An 18,432-nucleotide genomic window follows, 5' to 3' on the forward strand; every position below is an offset into this window, starting at 1 on the left:
TCCATTTCTGTGGGACCTTCTCCACATCTTGTAGGCACTCAATGAATCTGGTGAATTATATAAGTGTGGAGAGATCTAGGTTCCTTTTTTGGTTCTAAATGATCTGAAGATAGATTTCCAATGAAAATACCATTATATTAGTTAATATTAGAATAAAAATAAGGACTTTTTTGTCCTGCATTTGGAGAGATTGGGAGCTTATGGGGTCAGGAAAGGCTCACTAAACCAGGCAGAGAATTCTAGGTGAGATTCTGAAATGATACCCACATCCCCGCCCTGCCTTTAGAACATATTATGCACTTCTCTTGGTATAATTTTAATCTTTGGGCCTTCTTCAGTTCCTTTAGTGTTGCTGTTGAAATATATCTTAACCTTATGAGTAAATTCTCTGAAACAAATTGATACATGCTTTAAAGTGATTATTGTAGGAATTTGTGGGAACAACTGTATTTATTTAGAAGACAAAATATATAATTTAAATTTGTTTAATTTGGTATTTGTTATTATCTGTAAATACTTATGACATATTGACTCATCTTGTGACATTTTGCTGAAATAAGGAAAAATAATCCTGTTTGCACCTGAGAGTAAATGATCATTTCTCTCCAGTTTTTAAATGATAAAGTGTAGCTTAGGTTATTATAATTTAAATATTTTTCCTGAAGAAAAGTATGTTTCTAAATATTATATTTAGATACTGAACATAAGCACATTGTAACCTGTGTAATTTTCCATTGTCTTAGCTGAATTTTCACTACTTAGAGAACTTCAGAATTAACTTCAAAGGATCTATTTAGTTAAGAAACAAATAGGGTTGCTGATTAGGTCTAATACAGAAATATTTTGCTCTCAGCCGTTTATTGAATAAAATGTTTTGTCTTAAAAAGACAATGATTATCAGGAATTGCTTGTATCCCTCAAGATCTCTCTTAGAAAGGATACATTTTGGGTAAACCTATGCTACAGAAAAAAACAAAAACGCTATTGAAATATGGAAGTCCCATGGAGTTACAAAAGGTTTCAGTTAAATGGAATTTAATTCGTTGTTCGTTAGTAAAGTGTTTGTACTTTCAAAGAGGCAGAGTCCATAGAAAAAATTTACATGCCCAGGTGTATACATTTGTTAAATTTTATATACTGAAAATTTGTTAAGCCAGAGTGCAATCTTAAGATGGATATTAGATTTCTGTTTTGGTGACAGGGTCTTGCTCCATCATCCAGGCTAGAGTGCGGTGGTGTGATCATAGCTCACTGCAGCCTCATATTCCTGGGCTCAAGGAGATCCCCTGCCTCGGCCTCCTAAGTAGCTACAACTACAGGTGTGTGCCACCACACCCGGCTAATTTAAAAAAATTTTTTGTAGAGACAGGGTCTTACCATCTTTCCTAGCCTGGTCTCAAACTCCTGGTGTCAGCCTCTCAAAGTGCTGGGATTACAGATTTCAGCCACCATGCCCAGCCTCAATTTCTTAATTGTGCTTTACTGCATATGAGTGCCAAAACTTAATTGATGAAACTACATGTGATATTAGGTGCAACTTGCATAAAATTGCATTGATGATATCAATATTTACATTATCCAAAATTGTTTAGGAACTTAATCTAGTAGATATATAATGATACACTAAAATTAAGTAAGTGTAAAGTAGTAGAGCTTCTGGGACACCATTTAACTGATTACTTTCCCTAAATAATACAATATTTTCAACCAAATGGAGTGAATTGATGTTATTTTTGATTTCTATAATTCCAGCCTTTGGCTTGATTAAATCAAATGGAAAAAATTTCCCATTGTTATTCCATGCGAACTATAGATCAGGCTTTTAAGAAATTGATATGACCTTAGGCCAGTGCAGTGGCTCACGCCTGTAATCCTAGCACTTTGGGAGGCCGAGGCAGGTGGATTGCGAGGTCAGGAGTTCAAGACCAGCCTGGCCAATATGGTGAAACCCCGTCTCTACTAAAAACACAAAAATTAGCTGGGCGTGGTGGCACATGCCTGTAATCTCAGCTACTTGGGAGGCTGAGGCAGGAGAATTGCTTGAACCTGGGAGGTGGAGGTTGCGGTGAGCTGCCGAGATCGCACCACTGCACTCCAGCCTGAGCATCAGAGCGAGACTCTGTCTCAAAAAAAAAAGGAAGAAATTGCTATGACCTTTAAAAAAGGTTGGGAATGATTAAACATTTAACACTCTCAAAGTAACTGACTTTTCTTCCTAATTTTTCCCATCAATGCTAGCCTCATAGACTCCAAAATTGAGTTAGAGGATGCTCTATTTAGTGGCTCAATATTGGTTCTTGCAGTCTTGAGTTCTATTCTTTGAGGAAGGAAAATGAAAGGTATTTTTTGTAGCAACTTGAGGACTAATAATCCCATATAGTACCTTGTTTAAAAGAAATTCTTTAATCAACATTTTGTTAAATGGTGTAAGTTAACTGATAGCTTGTGAACATGGTTTAAATGAGTAGAATTAATAGATCTTAGTATAAGAAATGGGAATTTTTGGGGGGTTTCAGTGTTTTACAAATTCTCTGTATTTATTTTTTATAAATTTTAGATGGAGAACAAGGTCTTCAGTTTTTTCGGTTGGCATCATGTGGTCAGGATTGCCAAGTCAAAATTTGGATTGTTTCTTTTACCCATATCTTAGGTATGTATGCTAAATAGTGCTTCTCTAAAATTATTTGTGGTCTGGATAAAATTTCTATTTAATCTTTTTACTTAAGGTACCCTGAGTATCTAAAAGTAAGTATTAAAATATGGTTTAAGAAACTTTTAGTCAAAGTAATACATATGATTTAAAAATCAGATGCTCATTGCTGATCATGACCTCACCCATACTACTGCCATGCACATTTCTGCTCACCAGAGGTGACCACTTTGAACTTGATTTCAACTCCTTTGTGGTTTTCACAGTTTCTGTAAACATTGTTTATATCACTACTTTTTTTATTTATTCACTGTAGGTACTGCTTTTTGTTAGTGTGTGGGTCTTTTCCCATCCATTGTACTATTCCGTCAGGTGACCCTTTCTGTCAGGAAGCTTATTTTGTACAGTTTTGGAATAAAGTATTCCGTTATGTTATTTCTTTAATTCATCTCTCTTTTTACAACTTCCATTAATTGAATGTTGGGCCTCCTGAATTGATTCTCTTTTTTTATCCCCCACATTTCTCTCTCTTTTCTGGTACTTTAGGGAAAAATTTCCCTGCTTTTTCTCTTAACCTTTTTTTAAATCTTTTATCGCATTAATCATATTTTCAGATTCTAAAAGCTCACCATCTTCTTTGTTTCCTTTTCATAGTGTCTTTTGTAAATGTAAGATCTCAGAACTCTCAGGATGTCATTTAGGAGTTTTTGCTTTAAGTTCCCTTCTGTTTTCTGATGTTTGTTTGCAGTTGGGTCCCCTTTTTGCTTAGTATTCTGTTTGCATTTAAGAATTAGACCATAATGTTTAGAAGCTCTGTGCACAGGAGTGGTTTGTTATTGCTGGCTTCCCTCTAGGATGAGGAGGTGGGTAGTTGGCCCTTCTGGGTGAGGGATTGGGGACTTAGGGAGTAGACACTGTCACCCTAGAGCTTCCCAGGCAGTTGTTTTTTTTGAAAGGTTTCGCCAGGGATAAATGCTTGGCTTTTGTGCAGCATACTAAGGGTGAAGTTGGGGAGAGATTGGAGGTAGACACTGAATGGTCTGTATACAGTCCGTTAACTTTTCTCTTTTCAGGTCTATGTGTCATTCTAATTTTCCTTTTTCCTGGCTATTGATATTCTGGAACCTTGAGGTATTTTCTTCCTACCCTCTCCATCTCCTCTCCCTGGTCTTGTCCTGGCTAATTTTTAAATTTTTTACAGAGACAGTGTCTCAGTTTGTCTCTCAGGATGGTCTCGAACTCTGGGCCTCAAATGATCCTCCCACTTTGTAATCTCAAAATGCTGGGATTACAGGCGTGAGCCACTGCGCTTGGCCAGTCTTGGGGTGTTATCTAGGCCAGAATAACTTTCTTGGCTCTACCCCCATCTCTTTGTATGCTGGACTGTTATTCTTTTATACTTCTTCATTACTTAATGTGCTTTCTGCCTCCCCAAAGTTGATTCAGTTTCTGGTTTGCTGATGCCCCTCTTCCCACTCTCTTTACCAGTGTACATTTCTGTCTTTATTAATTCCTTCCTTGACATTTTCATGGGGATCTGAAATTTTGTCATCTTGATTGATTCAGGAGCCTCAAAATATTATTATTTGTTACCTAGTAAGCTTCAGTTAAATGACAAACTATATTTTTGTTGTTCGTAATTATCCTAGTGTATAGTGTATAGAGAAGAACCTTTTATCGGGAAATAAATATATTCCTTTAGTAATTGTTCAAAAGTAAAGCCTTTCATATGTTTACTGGAAAATATGTTGACACTGACTTTTTAACAAAAACATACATGACAGTTTATAAACGTGCAGTTAAAACCTTTTCATAAGGCTGGGCATGGTGGCTCACGCCTGTGATCCCAGCACCTTGGGAGGCTGAGGCAGGCGGATCACTTGAGGTCACGAGTTTGATACCAGCCTGGCCAACATGATGAAACCCTGTCTCGACATAAATACAAAAATTAGCCAGGTGTGGTAGTGCACACCTGTAGTCCCAGCTTCTTGGGAGCCTGAGGCAGGAGAATCACTTGAACCCAGGAGGCGGAGGTTGCAGTGAGCCGAGACTGTACCACTGCACTCCAGCCTGGGTGACAGAAGGAGATGCTCTCAAAAAAAAAATAATAAAAATAAAATCTTTTCATAAAGCATTTATCACCATTTGTACCTTATTATTTGCTTATTTGTAGGGAGGAGTAGGGAGACATATGGGTCTTATACTTGAGGACATAACCTATTATTGTTGTATTAAAGTTTTATAGTCTTAATTTGGTTTATAACTTAATATGTTTGCTTTGTTTGATTAATCATGCCTATTTATTGCTCTGTTCCCAGTTAGAATTAAAGCCTTTTGAAGTTCATCATTGTATTTCTAGCACTTAGCACGGTGCCTTTAGTGTGTGTCTCTGCTCTCCCAGATAAAAATATATTTTTTTTCCTGTTTTGGGCTTGAAACTTTTACTTGCTCTGATGACCTTTTTCTTTAGTTAAATGCTTGTTATCCTCACTAAAAGACATTTAACACTTCAAAAAAGGTTTTATTGTGTCTGATGTAGTTATAAATTTCCCTCGTGTATTTCCTTTTCCTTCCCCCCAACCCCTGCCAATTTCTTTTTATTTTTATAGGTTGTCACAAAAATATATTGAATTCCCTCAGTATGCTTTTAAAATAGTTGTGATGTTTATATTTAGTAATTCTAAAAGCATAAAAAGGATTTTATACTTTTTTATACTTTGTAGGAGTGTTATATTTTATAAAAATAATATTGGAATTACAAAACGTGTAAATTACCATTGATTATTTACAGGATGAGAAAGTATTTTTTACAGGATGAGAAAATATTTTTAAGTGCCAGATTTAAAAAATTATAAGCATTTTTTTTTTAAGTCTTTTGGGCAATTGGCGTATTTTGTTTTTATCAGACACTAAAATTGTGGTATAGTTTAAAAGTTTAAAAATTTTGGTAGTTATGAAATTACCCCATCTAGCCTTTGTTGAGCTGCTTTTTAAAATCCATTACTGAGCTTTTGAAATGTGAGACAGAGTAACAAACCCAAGAAGCCATGTTTGCTCCTTTCTGCTTGCCAGCATAATTTGACAAATCCCCCGACTCTGTGACAACGTGCAGCTCTCTGGAGGAATGCCTTGAAGACAAAACAGAGGAGAGCACAGAGTCCCCCATGTCTCTTGCCTGAGTCACTACATTCCTTAAAAGATAAATGAGCCCAGCCTTGCCTTTTCTTACCTGAGATAACGTCCAGTGGGGTTAGTGATCATGTTTCTGCAATCCGTAACCGAATGCACTTTAGTAATCTATAACCAGATGTACTCTTAAACCCAGACCTTGATGTGATTCTGCTTTAATGTAACTTCTGTTTGATGTGATTTTGCACATGCTAAACCTCTACCACCTGTATGTATGCAGCGGGCTGAAACACTGCTTTGGAGAGGTCTCACAGATTGCCCTGTAGCTCCCAGGACATAGGCCTTAGTCTATAGTCCTCAGTAAGACTTCTGAGTAAAACTACTTTAATTCTTTAAAAACTTGACTTTTTTCTTTAGTAAACAGAAACCAGTTAATCACACTGCATCCCAATTATTTCCTTATAGATATCTGAGCTGCATGAGGGTTTTTAGTTTTTGTGTCCTTTAGGCACTCAAAGATTATTTGTTAAATAAATAAGTGAAATGGTGTTGACTTAAAAATCAATTCTAAGCATGGTCAGCTTTCTAATTTCTGTTACCTTGTTATTTGCAGGTTTTGAATTAAAATATAAAAGTACACTGAGTGGGCACTGTGCTCCTGTTCTGGCTTGTGCTTTTTCCCATGATGGGCAGATGCTAGTCTCAGGGTAAGCTAGTTGGTTTAATTTTCCTAAACCATTTTTATATGAAATCAAACAGACATACAGAAAAGTACGTGAAACCTCAAAGAATAGCTTGATGAGCCACCACAAAGGTCAAGAAATAGAACATTGCTGGTTCTGCCCCAGAAGCCCTCCCCTTCCAAGTGCCCCTTTTTGGTGACAACATGTTAGATCATATGCACTATTGCTGTTTTCTTTAAAACTGACCTAAAACAAATTATGCAATATGAATTATTTTGTCAGGCTTCCTGTACCCAACATTACACTTGTGACATTAATTCATATTATTGCCCGGAGCTGTGGCCCATTGATTTTCATTGCTGTGTAATATTCCATGGCATGGATACATTATAATATATATAATAGTTCATTTTAATGTTAATGGTTATATGATTGTTTCTGGTTTGAGAGCATTACAATAATAATTCTATGAATATATTGTATGTCCTGGTATACATGTTCATGCATTTCTGTAAGATAAGTACATAGGAATGGCCTTGCTGAGTCATAGAATATGTGCATTTTCAACTTTGGCAGATAACAACAGTTTCCAAGTGGCTGAACAATTAATACTTCTATAGCAGTGTTGTTTTGTATCCTAGCCTATACTTGGTATTGTGAGTTTTTAAAATTTTAGCCGTTCTGATGAGTGTGTAGTGTTGCCTTACTATGGTTTTAATTTGCGTTTCCCCAGAACAAAGTGGTTGGAACCTTTTTAGAAGTTTATTAACCATATGTATTTTCTCTTGTATGAAGTGCCTGTTCATGCCTCCGGCCCATTTTTTTTCCTAGGTTATCTTTTACTTACTGATTTGTCGTTATATATGTATATGTGTGTGTGTGTGTATTTTTATGTTTGAGCCATTTGTTGCTAGTTGCAAATATCTTTTCCCGCCCTCTAGATTTGCCTTTTCACAGTTTATAATTTTAGTTTAGTCAGCTTCTTCATGTTCTGAGGTCATGAAGATATTTTCCTGTATTATCTTCTAAGACCTTCGTTGTTTTGCCTTTCACACTTAATGTGTATGATGTGCAATAGGAATCCCATTTTATTCCTTTCTACGTGAATATCCAGTTGTCCTAGTACTACGTATTGAAAAGACCACTTTTCTCCTCCATTTTGTTGTACTCCCTTGTCAGAATATATTTGTGAGTCTGTTTCTTAACTACTGTTTCTGCTACTTTGTTCTGTTTCTGTCCTTGCTCTAATATCATTCTGTCTTTCCCAGGCTTTATATTTTGTCTATTCCTAGCTATTGACATTTTCATATAAATTTTAGAATCAACTTATTAAATTGCCCCAATTCCTGTCTCCACACACACAAACCTGTTTGAGTTTTAATTAGGATTATATAGAGTCTGATGAATTTGGGGAGAATTGACATCTTTATGATATTGGTCTTGTAATCTGAGAATATTGCATATTTCTTCATTTATTTATCTTTGAATTTCAATAATTGTCTTCTATGTAGAAGTTCTCATCTTTTATTAGCCTTCTTTCTAGGCACTTGTTGTTAGTATATAAAATATGTGGCCAATATAAGGAAATATATAATGGAAATAAATCGGACTTACCTAGAAAATTTCTTATTTTGGATTATATATATATGAAATCAGATCATTCGTGGATAATGATGGTTTTGTTCCTTCCTTTCTAATCCTTATATCTTTGGTATCTTCTGTGCTTTACTGAACTGTTGATACTACCAGGATAATAAAAGTGGCAATAACAGGCCTTGTCTGATTCCTCACTGCAGAGGGAAAGCTTTCATTATTCAATATGATCATTGTAGGTTTTGGGGAGATAAGCTTTATTCTTCTATTCCTTTTAGTTTGTAAGAGTTTTGTTGTTATTTTTTTAATCACGCAAGGGTATTGTATTTCATCAGATGATTTTTCCTACATCTTTTGAGATAATATAATTTTTCTCTGTTACTCTGTTAGTGGAGTGAATTACAAGATTTTTAAATGTTAAACCAACCTTGCTTTGTTGGAACAAACAAATTTTAGGGTATATTATTGTTGTGTATTGCTATAGAGAAGTTAGTTTCATTCTAACTGTTGTTTCTTTGGATGTAATTCATGTATTTTTCTCTGGCTGCTCATGAAATTTTCTGTTTTGAGGTTTTTGCACATCCACTTTGTATCTACATATGAGTTTCCTATTTAGTTTGCTTGGAATTCATTGAATTTCTTAAATCCTTGGAATGATATTTGGCAGGGCGTGGTGGTTCATGCCTGTAATCCCAGCACTTTGGGAGGCAGAGGCAGGCCTATCACTTGAGCTCAGGAGTTGGAGACCAGCCTGGCTAACATGGTGAAACCTCATCTCTACTAAAAATACAAAAATTAGCCAGGCATGGTGGTGGGCACCTGTAATTCCAGCTACTCAGGAGGCTGAGGCAGGAGAGTTGCTTGAACCCAGGAGGTGGAGGTTGCAGTGAGCTGAGATCACACCACTGCACTCCAGCCTGGGTGACAGAGCAAGACTCCATCTCAAAAAAAAAAAAAAAAAAATCTGTGGAATGATATTTTACCACTTTTGGAAAATTCTTATTTATTATCTCTTCAAATATTGCCTCTGTTCCTTTCTTTCTGTCCTCTAATTCTGGGATTCCAATTAAAGGCACATTACACCTCACTGTAAACTTTATTCTCTCTTTTGTATTTATGCTTCTGTTTTTTTGTTTGTTTGTTTATTTTTCCCTGTTTCCTGTGCTTCATTCTGGATGGTTTTCCCTTTCCTTTCTTCAGCTAATATATTAAACTGGTCCATTGAATTCTTAATTTTGCTTATTTTATTTTTTGGAACTAGAATTCTTATTTGGCAATTTTTTTCAGTGGTGTCACTTTTTATGATTTCCAGTTCTGTGTTGAAATTGCCAACCTTGGCTTTTATTTTTCAAAGCTTTATTCTGTTAGGCAATGGGCTGGAACATCGTTGCATGATTCAATTACTTTATACTCTTTTCCTTTTGAATATTTTTGTATATTTTCTCCTTGCCATTAGATTTTCTAAAACTTTCCTGTCTGATCTCACAGGTCATAGCATTCTGACCCACATTTATGGCTCTTCATAGCAGCTTTCTTTCCAGCTAAGATATTTAGGCTCCTAACCTCCATTTAGAATGTCTGGATTAAGGCTGATGGTTCTTTTTTCCATATGCTCCAATTCTTGCCAAACAGCCAAATTACTAGTTATGTTGTCATTATTGTAGATGTGGCTCTTTCATCTCTAAAGATGAAGATTATTCATCATCAAAAAGTATTTATAGTAATTGTCTTTTGACCTAGAATTTAAATCATTGGAAAGTTTAAACAAATAAAGTTGAACTCTGTCTGCTCTGTTAGGGGACAGGTTAGTTGACAGAATGATTATGTGCCCAGCTCTCTGCCAATTGGAATAGGGCATAGAAAAGGCAGTATGACAGTGTTTGTGCTCTTGAAGACATTTTAAGTCCCCTGTTTTCTATTTAGTAGTTGATGTTCATGGTGATGGACTAATAACACTGCAAGACCCTGACATGTACTTATCCTCTGAGTCATGGAGGGAGTGTTAAGTGATACTCAATATTGTTTTAAGTTCATTTTATAGCAGTATAATTCTTTGCCAGTTTGTATATATGTGTGTCTTAGTTAACATCATATTTATGGAAATGTGTCTTTCCCAATCATTCTGGATAAATGGAAGTTTACATTATCAAGTGCTTTTGGGTATATGGTGTTGCTCAAGGTCACATTCAAATATTTTTCTGAATAGATCTAGTTTATTTGGACAAATATACAGGCAAATGAATGAGAAATGTAAATTGATAAACTTAATAAACATTTAGTTTTTAGAAGAATTGACAGGCATATTTAAATCATACTTAGTAGATAAAAATAGGTCAATTAGTTAATGATAGATTCTATTTGTGACTAAAAATTATTGATAAGATACAATGAATAGGTGTGGGAAAGAGAGAGACTGAAAAAAAATGAGTAGGATAAAAGGTGGTTGTATATGAATATAAGTGGCTAGAGATGAAAAGTGAATGGACAGCAGAATGTGGTTGTAGGTCAGAATGTGTACTAAGGGCTGGGTGTGGTAGCTCATGCCTGTTATTCCAACACTTTGAGAGGTCAAGGCAGAAGGATCACCTGAGGCCAGGAGTTTGAGACCAGCCTGGACAACACAGTGAGACCCAGTCCCTACAAAAAAAAAATTAAAGAAATTAGCTGGGCATAGGGGTGTGTGCCTGTAGTCTCAGCTACTTGGGAGGCTGAGACAGGAGAATCCCCTGAGCCCAGGAGTTTGAGGCTACAGCAACCTATGATCATGCCACTGCACTCCAGCCTGGGCAACAAAGTGAGAACTTGTCTCTTTAAAAAAAAAAAAAGAAAGAAAGAAAAAAGAGGTGTACTAATGAAGGTGTGTACGGCATAGATAGGGGTGGCCTTGGAAAAGGCAGTATAGAATTTCTATGCAGATATGGGAAGACTGAGGAACAGAAAGAGCATTCCAGGAGGCAGGAAATTCTTGAGTAGATTAAAATGTATAATAAACATTCAAATAAATAAGGAGAAATGAGGCCAGAAAAACAGATTGTAGAGATAATAGAGAACCTAGGATGGACGGGGCATGGTGGCTCATGCCTGTAATCCCAGCACTTTGGGAGGCTGAGGCAGGAGGATCACTTGTGCCCAGGAGTTTGAGACCAGCCTGGGCAACATAGGAAGACCTGGTCTCTACAAATAATAAAAAGTTAGCCAAGCATGGTGGCATGCACCTATGGTCCTAGCTCCTCAGGAGGCTGAGGTGGGAGGATTGCTTGAGCCCAGGCAGTGGAGGCTGCAGTGAGCCACAGTCGTGCCAGTACACTTCAGCCTAGGCAACAGAGTGAAACCCTGACTCAAAACAACAAAAAAAACCCTGAGAACCTAGGATAGTGTTAGAACTTATTCAAACCTTATATATTAAATTTAGGAGAACTTCTGAAACTTTTAAAGCAATTCTAACATGCAAAGCCTAGCTATAGGAGACTAGTGTCTAGAGATGAATATAAGTGGCTAGAGATGAAAAGTGAATGGACAACAGAATGAGGTTATAGGTCAGAATAGAGAAGTGAAGAATTGAATCATGATTTAGGTCAGTGGTTTTTATAGTTTTTGGTCTTAAGATTCCTTGACACTCTTAAAAGTAAGATTCCTTGGCCGGGCGTGGTGGCTCACGCCCGTAATCCCAGCACTTTGGGAGGCTGAGGTGGGCGGATCATGGGGTCAGGAGATCAAGACCATCCTGGCTAACATGGTGAAACCCCATCTGTACTAAAAATACAAAAAATTAGCCGGGCGTGGTGGCGGGCGCCTGTATTCCCAGCTACTCGGGAGGCTGAGGCAGGAGAATGGCGTGAACCCAGGAGGTGGAGCTCGCGGTGAGTCCAGATGGCGCCACTGCAGTCCAGCCTGGGCGACAGAGCAAGGCTCCATCTCAAAAAAAAAGTAAGATTCCTTGACACTCTTAAAAGTTATTACCCTAGCCGGGCGCGGTGGCTCACACTTGTAATCCCAGCACTTTGGGAGGCCGAGGTGGGCGGATCACGAGGTCAGGAGATCGAGACCACGGTGAAACCCCATCTCTACTAAAAATACAAAAAATTAGCTGGGCGTGGTGGCGGGCGCCTGTAGTCCCAGCTACTCAGAGAAGCTGAGGCAGGAGAATGGCGTGAACCCGGGAGGCGGAGGTTGCAGTGAGCCGAGATTGCGCCACTGCACTCCAGCCTGGGCAACAGAGCAAGACTCTGTCTCAAAAAAAAAAAAAAAAAAAAAAAAAAAAAAAAAAAAAAAAAAGGTTATTACCCTAAAGAGCTTTTGCTTATATGGGTTACATCTGTCACTATTTATAATACTAGAAAATACAATCGAGAATATTCTGAAATATTTTAAATTCATTTAAAAGCAATAGATTATTGCATATTAGCTTTTTGAGGAAAAAATAAACAGTGAAAAGAGTGGCATTGTTCTACATTTTTGAAGATCTTTTCAATGTCTGGCAGAGCAGAAGACAGCTGGATTTTCACATCTGCTTCACATACTCCACCAGCCCTCAGAGCTGTGATGGCATCACAGGTCCTGTAGCAAAATAAGAGGTTTTTCCCTTGGTCTTTCTCCACTTCTGTCCCCTCATAACTTTGCTCCAGCCCCTTAGCAGAATTTGTCTTTTGTTCCACCCTACTTCTCTTGATCTACCCGGATACAACAAACATTATATATATCAGCTGCTATTCAAACAGGAAGGGTCAGTCTTTTTTTTGGGACAGGGTCTCCTCTGTCACCCAGGCTGGAGTGTGATGGCACTATCATGGCTTACTGCAGCCCTGACCTCCTGGGCTCAAGTGATCCTCCCACCTTAGCCTCCTGAGTAGCTGGGACTACACTTGCAGGCCACCATGCCTGGCTAATTTTTGTATCTTTTGTAGAGTCAGGGATCTCATTCCTGGGCTCAAGTGATCCTCCCACCTTGGCCTCCCAAAGTGTTGGGATTACAGGCATGAGTCACCACATCTAGCCGGGTCAGTCTTTGTAATTCAAATAAAGTCTACCTGTTTCCAGAAAGTCTCGGAGTTTAGGATTCCTTGGAAATGAGTTTTTAAAATGCCCACAACTGTGTGTGAGAGAGAGACAGAGAGAAAGGAAGAAAAGAGAGAGAGAGTGTGTGTGTGTGTGTGTGTGTGTTTGCTTTAGAGATAAGGCCTCACTCCATTACCCAGGCTGGAGTGGCTCACTAGAGCCTTGACTTCCTGGCCTCAGTCATCCCACTTCAGCCTCTCAAGTAGCTGGAACTATAGGTGTGTGCAACCATGCCCAGCCAGTTAAGAGTTGTTTTTTTTTTTTTTTTGTTTTTTTAGATGGAGTTTCGCTCTTGTTACCCAGTCTGGACTGCAGTGGCGCGATCTCGGCTCACTGTAACCTCTGCCTTCCAGGTTCAAGTGATTCTCCTGCGTCAGCCTCCCAAGTAGCTGGGATTACAGGTGCCCGCGACCACGCCTGGTTAATTTTTGTATTTTTAGTAGACAGGGTTTCACCATGTTGGCCAGGCTGGTCTCGAACTCCTGACCTCAGGTGATCCGCCTGCCTCAGCCTCCCAAAGTGCTGTGATTAGAAGTGTGAACCACTGCGCCTGGCCCTTTTCTTTTTCTTGAGTTGAAAACCAATGAGAGGGCAATATGGGACTGGGTAACATGAGTTTTGATTGGCAATCCACTTGCCCACCTGCTCTTGGGCAGCATGGACCACTGCAGTCTTCCCCTGCCAGTGCAGATCAGAAAAAAGAGGAAATCCATAAGGGGCTCAGCTCCATGGCCCAGCGCTTGCCCCACACTCTCCAGTTACCTGTCATTTATTTTCTGCTAGGCATGAGAGGGAGGAAAGAGGCCAAGAATCTTACCCCAGAAGGGGTGGGGAATAAGTTTCTCCTCTCCCCAACAAGACAGTTGTTTATATTTTATCTATTTTGTAAGTAAATGATAGAGTTTATTGTCACGAGTTAGGAGTGCTTTCATGAACAGCCCCCTCTTGCTCAGCGATGACTAGCTGAAGAAGGCTTAAGGTTATCTTTCCCAAAATGCAGATCATGTTTTTTCTCTGCAGTATTGCTAACAGTCCTATTGAACAAGTAAGTTCATTTAATAACTGAAAAGGACACGTTGCCATTTGTGTATCATGGAGGGTTATGAGATGCTAGATTGCTTGAAATTAGATGTTTTCTGAGAGCTTTAGTGAAATTTGAGTAGCCACACCATCACTTTTCAAGTTTTTAGGCTGAAATCGTCAAAGTATGTGCCTGTGTTGAATCAATTTTGAGACATTGGGGGAAGATATTTTAGCAAGCATAATATTAAAAAACATGGGTTTTAGAATTACACAGAGCTGGGTTTTAACCCCAGCCTTGCCACTTAACTAGCTGCAGGACCTTGAACAAGTTCTGGTTCCGTGTCTTCTCCCAGCTTCATGTTCTGACTATAAAATGGAGAATATAATAGCACTTTCCTCATAACATTGTTATAAAGATTAAGAAAATGCAGATAAAGCATTTATTATGTTTGGGACATCACTGCTCAATACATATATATATTAAATAGTATATAAAATAATAGATATAATTTATGTAATCCAGAACACCAATTATATAACGTATTTTACCCCGTTTTTCTGAATTGAGCTATTAGCCATTGGGTTACAGTGAGCAGCATTTTGAAACTTTGAACGGCTCTTTGAAACTTATCTTCATTCAGGAAGAGTTGTTGAGGACTTGGTTTATGTTTCATAGCATCCTCCTCTAAAGGCCTTGGGGAAAGTGGTCCTGTCAGGTCTCAGTCTGAGGGCTTCATGTCCTTTTTCCCCAAGCATTGGGTTTGTGTTTCTATTTTACATTGCATAACTGATCATATTTCCTTTTTGCATTGCTACTGAAGAAGCTCAGAATCAAACTTGCAACCTTTCTTTGGCAAAGTGGACTGGACTTATGACACGTGTTTTCGATATTAATCTATATTAATCTTCACCTTCATTCTCTCCCCTCACCTCATTCTTACGTTCTCTTCCCCTTCAGGTTCTTCACATAACTTTTGTTTTTGCTCTATTTTTGTAAGGGACTGCAAATCCTTTCTAAATGAGAAGAAACATAAATACATTTAAAATTAAAATACTGAAGTGTGGAATCTTTAAATGTTAGGAACATACTTGGGCTCAGGAAATAATTGCTGGTGATTGTATTTGATTAGTTTTTTGGCCATTGTACAGAGTTTTGAGATGGGTTACTGTGATGTCATGGATCTGCAGGAGTCTGTGATCACACCACGTCCGTGTCAAGCACGTAGCTGTGTGTTGTTGATGTTGTCCAGTAGCTGTCTAGATAGAATTGATGGGTTTCTCTTGTATTCTTGAGTGAGCAGAGCTGAGGTTTTAGAGCACCACAAAACTGTAGGAATGGAATATCAAAAGGTTGAATACCTGCCTCATGAGGAAACTGGGGGAAAGATGACAGGGCAGATTGTGGTGGAATGTATGTACTGAAAATTTGGGGGACGAACTATAGCAGGAAGAAAATACATAACCAGGGACACCGAACAGTTGGATTTTTTGTTTAGTGTTTGTTGATTCGGCTTCAATTTAGGGAATATTTTGAGGGTTTTTATTGCTTCAGTAGTTTCAAACTATTTTGTATCTATGTAAGTTGGCTATTATTCTCCTGATCTCTCAAACTCAAATCTCAAAATATTGAAAACTCCTATTATTTTTCCCTAACCCTAATTTACCTTCCTCAAAATCTAATGAATTATCAAATCCTATTGCATCTTCCTTGGAATCATCATTAGTTAAACTAAAGGCAATAGGAAGTGAGTTTAAAATCCTTTCTTTCTTCAAGAGCCTGCAGGTCTGTTCATGTGTTTATAATTTTTGTTTTTTTTTTTTTTTTTCATGGATTCAGTGGTCTCCCACTGGTTTATTCATGTTTGGCCTTTCGCTTCTCAAATTCCTTTCTATACCTCATCAGCAAGTGAACTTATTCCATTGCCCTCATGGCTAGCTGTGGCCTGTGAAATCGTCCAGATTCCTTGGGCAGGCACTCAGGGTGCTTTGTATTTTTGTTCGGGGCTGTGTTTTCAGCCTTACTGCTTGCCGTTCCCATGTGTGGACTCTTGCTTGTTGCACTGATTTCTGTCTTCCCAATCCAGTGCTCATAGAGATCACTAAGGATAATCCTGCTTATTAAATGATGAGTTGGTTTCAATTGTCTCTGGTGGTAGTCTAGGAAAGTGGGATTTCCTTTTAATTTTGGGGTTTTGTTTTTGTTTTGTGGTACCAATGAGGATTTTATTTGAGACAGTGTAATGGGGACCAGATGAGAGAACCATTTTCTTTGTAAGCTTAGCATGGCTGGGTTCTAGCCAGCTCCAGATGAAATTTTGGCTAATTATCCCTTTAGAAAAGTCAGGCTTAAGCAGAACTGGGCTCTAGGTCAGTTAACCAAAAGCCAGTTCACCCAATGACCAGTTCATTTATTTAAAAAAAATATATATATATATATATGTATGTGTGTGTTTCAGTTAACCAGTTTTCCTTTTGTCTCATCATATAATCTTGAAAAGTAATATTTAACATGCTCCTGACCCCCAGCCATGTAGCTATAGCTGGAGACCTGGTTTCTTTAGCTGTTATGAAAGTATTTTTTTGTGTGTGTGTGGATACTTTTTCAAATTGATGTCCCTGTGAGGGGACAAGCATGAGAAGTTATACTCTGCCATCTTGCTGACATCAGTCTTTAGTTGTATGTGTGTTTTAAGGATGCTCAAAATAGCAGAATTTGACCTAAGAATTTCAGATATTTCACAAATAAGAACTTGTACCTTGAAGAACTTAGGACTAAATAAAAGTGTCTGTAAATTATGTCTGTCATGTACATACTCACATAGTGCTAGCTGTCAATACTGTTTCTCACTGTATTTTGGATGCAGTTTAACATTGAAAGCTATAATTCTTTTTGCATCTGGAATGCATTACAGTTGTCCGTTGGTATCTGCAGGGGATTGGGTCCAGGACCGCTACCTTGGATACCAAAACCTGTGGATGCTCAAGTCCCTTATATAAAATGGTGTAATATTTGCATGTAACCTACACACATTATCCATATACTTTAAATCATCTCTAGATTACTTATAATACCTAATACAATGTAAGGGCTATGTAAATAGTTTTGCAGTATTTTTATTTGTATTATTTTTTGTTATTTTTTTCCTGAATATTTCAGTTTATTATTTTTTTCTTGGATATTTTGATTCATGGTGAATTCACAGATGGGAAACCTGTGGATATGGAAGGCTGACAGTATATGCTTCCCAAGTTCTTGTGTTTTATATCTTTGAACTTTTAAAGTATAATTTCTATTTTGACCTTATGACAAAGACTCTGTAGTCAGTATCCATCATCAACATTGGAGGGTCTACTGAACAAGGAATTTTAAGCTTTCTAATAGGTGTGAATCCTGTGGTCAGACTGTTATCAGCTCCCTTAATAAGTACAAATATTAATGTTCTGCAGAGTGTGGTACGACTTGTATTGCAGATATGTTTTTTCACCTTGTAGTGTACATTGTTCTGGCATAAAGCCTGTTTCCAAGGGGGGTAGAAATGCCAGATAGAGGCATATATATCCATTGTTTTAAATTACTCATTTTGTTATAATGTTGTATTTTTGTGTGTGTGATGTTCTTTTTCTTTGCTAGAATAACCCCAGATGTCTGCTTTTAATTTTTATACCATTACAAGGAATCATGTAGTCAACATCAAGTTTAGAATTATAATTTTCAAAAATGGATCATAATCAAAACATATATACATTGATTAGCATTTAAGGCACACCTTCTCAGTGGTAAAAAATAGTGCTATCTGAAACAAAACCAAGTAGCAAATAATAGCTTTTCCTTGTGGTTTTTCCCATTCAGTTACTAACTTGTTACAGAGTTGTGTTTTATTTATATATCAGAGATGCTTGTTCTGTTCATGGTCATGTAGCATAAATAGTATACACTATTGTTTTAATAAAGCTTATAATTTTCTAAATTTTATATATAGCATGTTTTTTTTTTTGATTTGGAGTCTCACTTTACCACCCAGGCTGGAGTACAGTGGCGTGATCTTGGCTCATTGCAACCTCTACCTCCCAAGTTCAGGCCATCCTCTTGCCTCAGCTTACCGAGGAGCTGGGATTACAGGCGCACGCCACCATGCCCGGATAATTTTTTTCTGTATTTTTAGTAGAGATGGGTTTCGCCATGTTGGCCAGGCTGGTCTCAAACTCCTGACCTCATGATCTGCTTGAATCAGCTTCCCAAAGTGCTGGGATTATAGGCGTGAGCCACTGCGCCTGGCCACATGTAGTTTTTTGAATTAA

General features: G+C 37.8%; 1 protein-coding gene across 5 annotated transcripts in view; it reads left to right on the forward strand.

The window, feature by feature from the left end:
- Positions 1–18,432, forward strand: part of WDSUB1 (WD repeat, sterile alpha motif and U-box domain containing 1) — a 52,782-nt gene that overhangs the window by 8,222 nt on the left and 26,128 nt on the right. For 3 of the 5 annotated variants that reach the window (XM_003266149.3, XM_030796482.1, XM_030796483.1), the window contains exons 4-5: positions 2,558–2,650; positions 6,393–6,486. In XM_003266149.3, the coding sequence (XP_003266197.1) occupies positions 2,558–2,650; positions 6,393–6,486 (187 nt within the window). The remainder of the gene's footprint in view (positions 1–2,557; positions 2,651–6,392; positions 6,487–18,432) is intronic. The other 2 variants (XM_030796484.1, XM_030796485.1) reach the window with 1 other exon arrangement.

Source organism: Nomascus leucogenys, chromosome 17, assembly GCF_006542625.1.
Source record: "Nomascus leucogenys isolate Asia chromosome 17, Asia_NLE_v1, whole genome shotgun sequence".
Taxonomy (NCBI): domain Eukaryota; kingdom Metazoa; phylum Chordata; class Mammalia; order Primates; family Hylobatidae; genus Nomascus; species Nomascus leucogenys.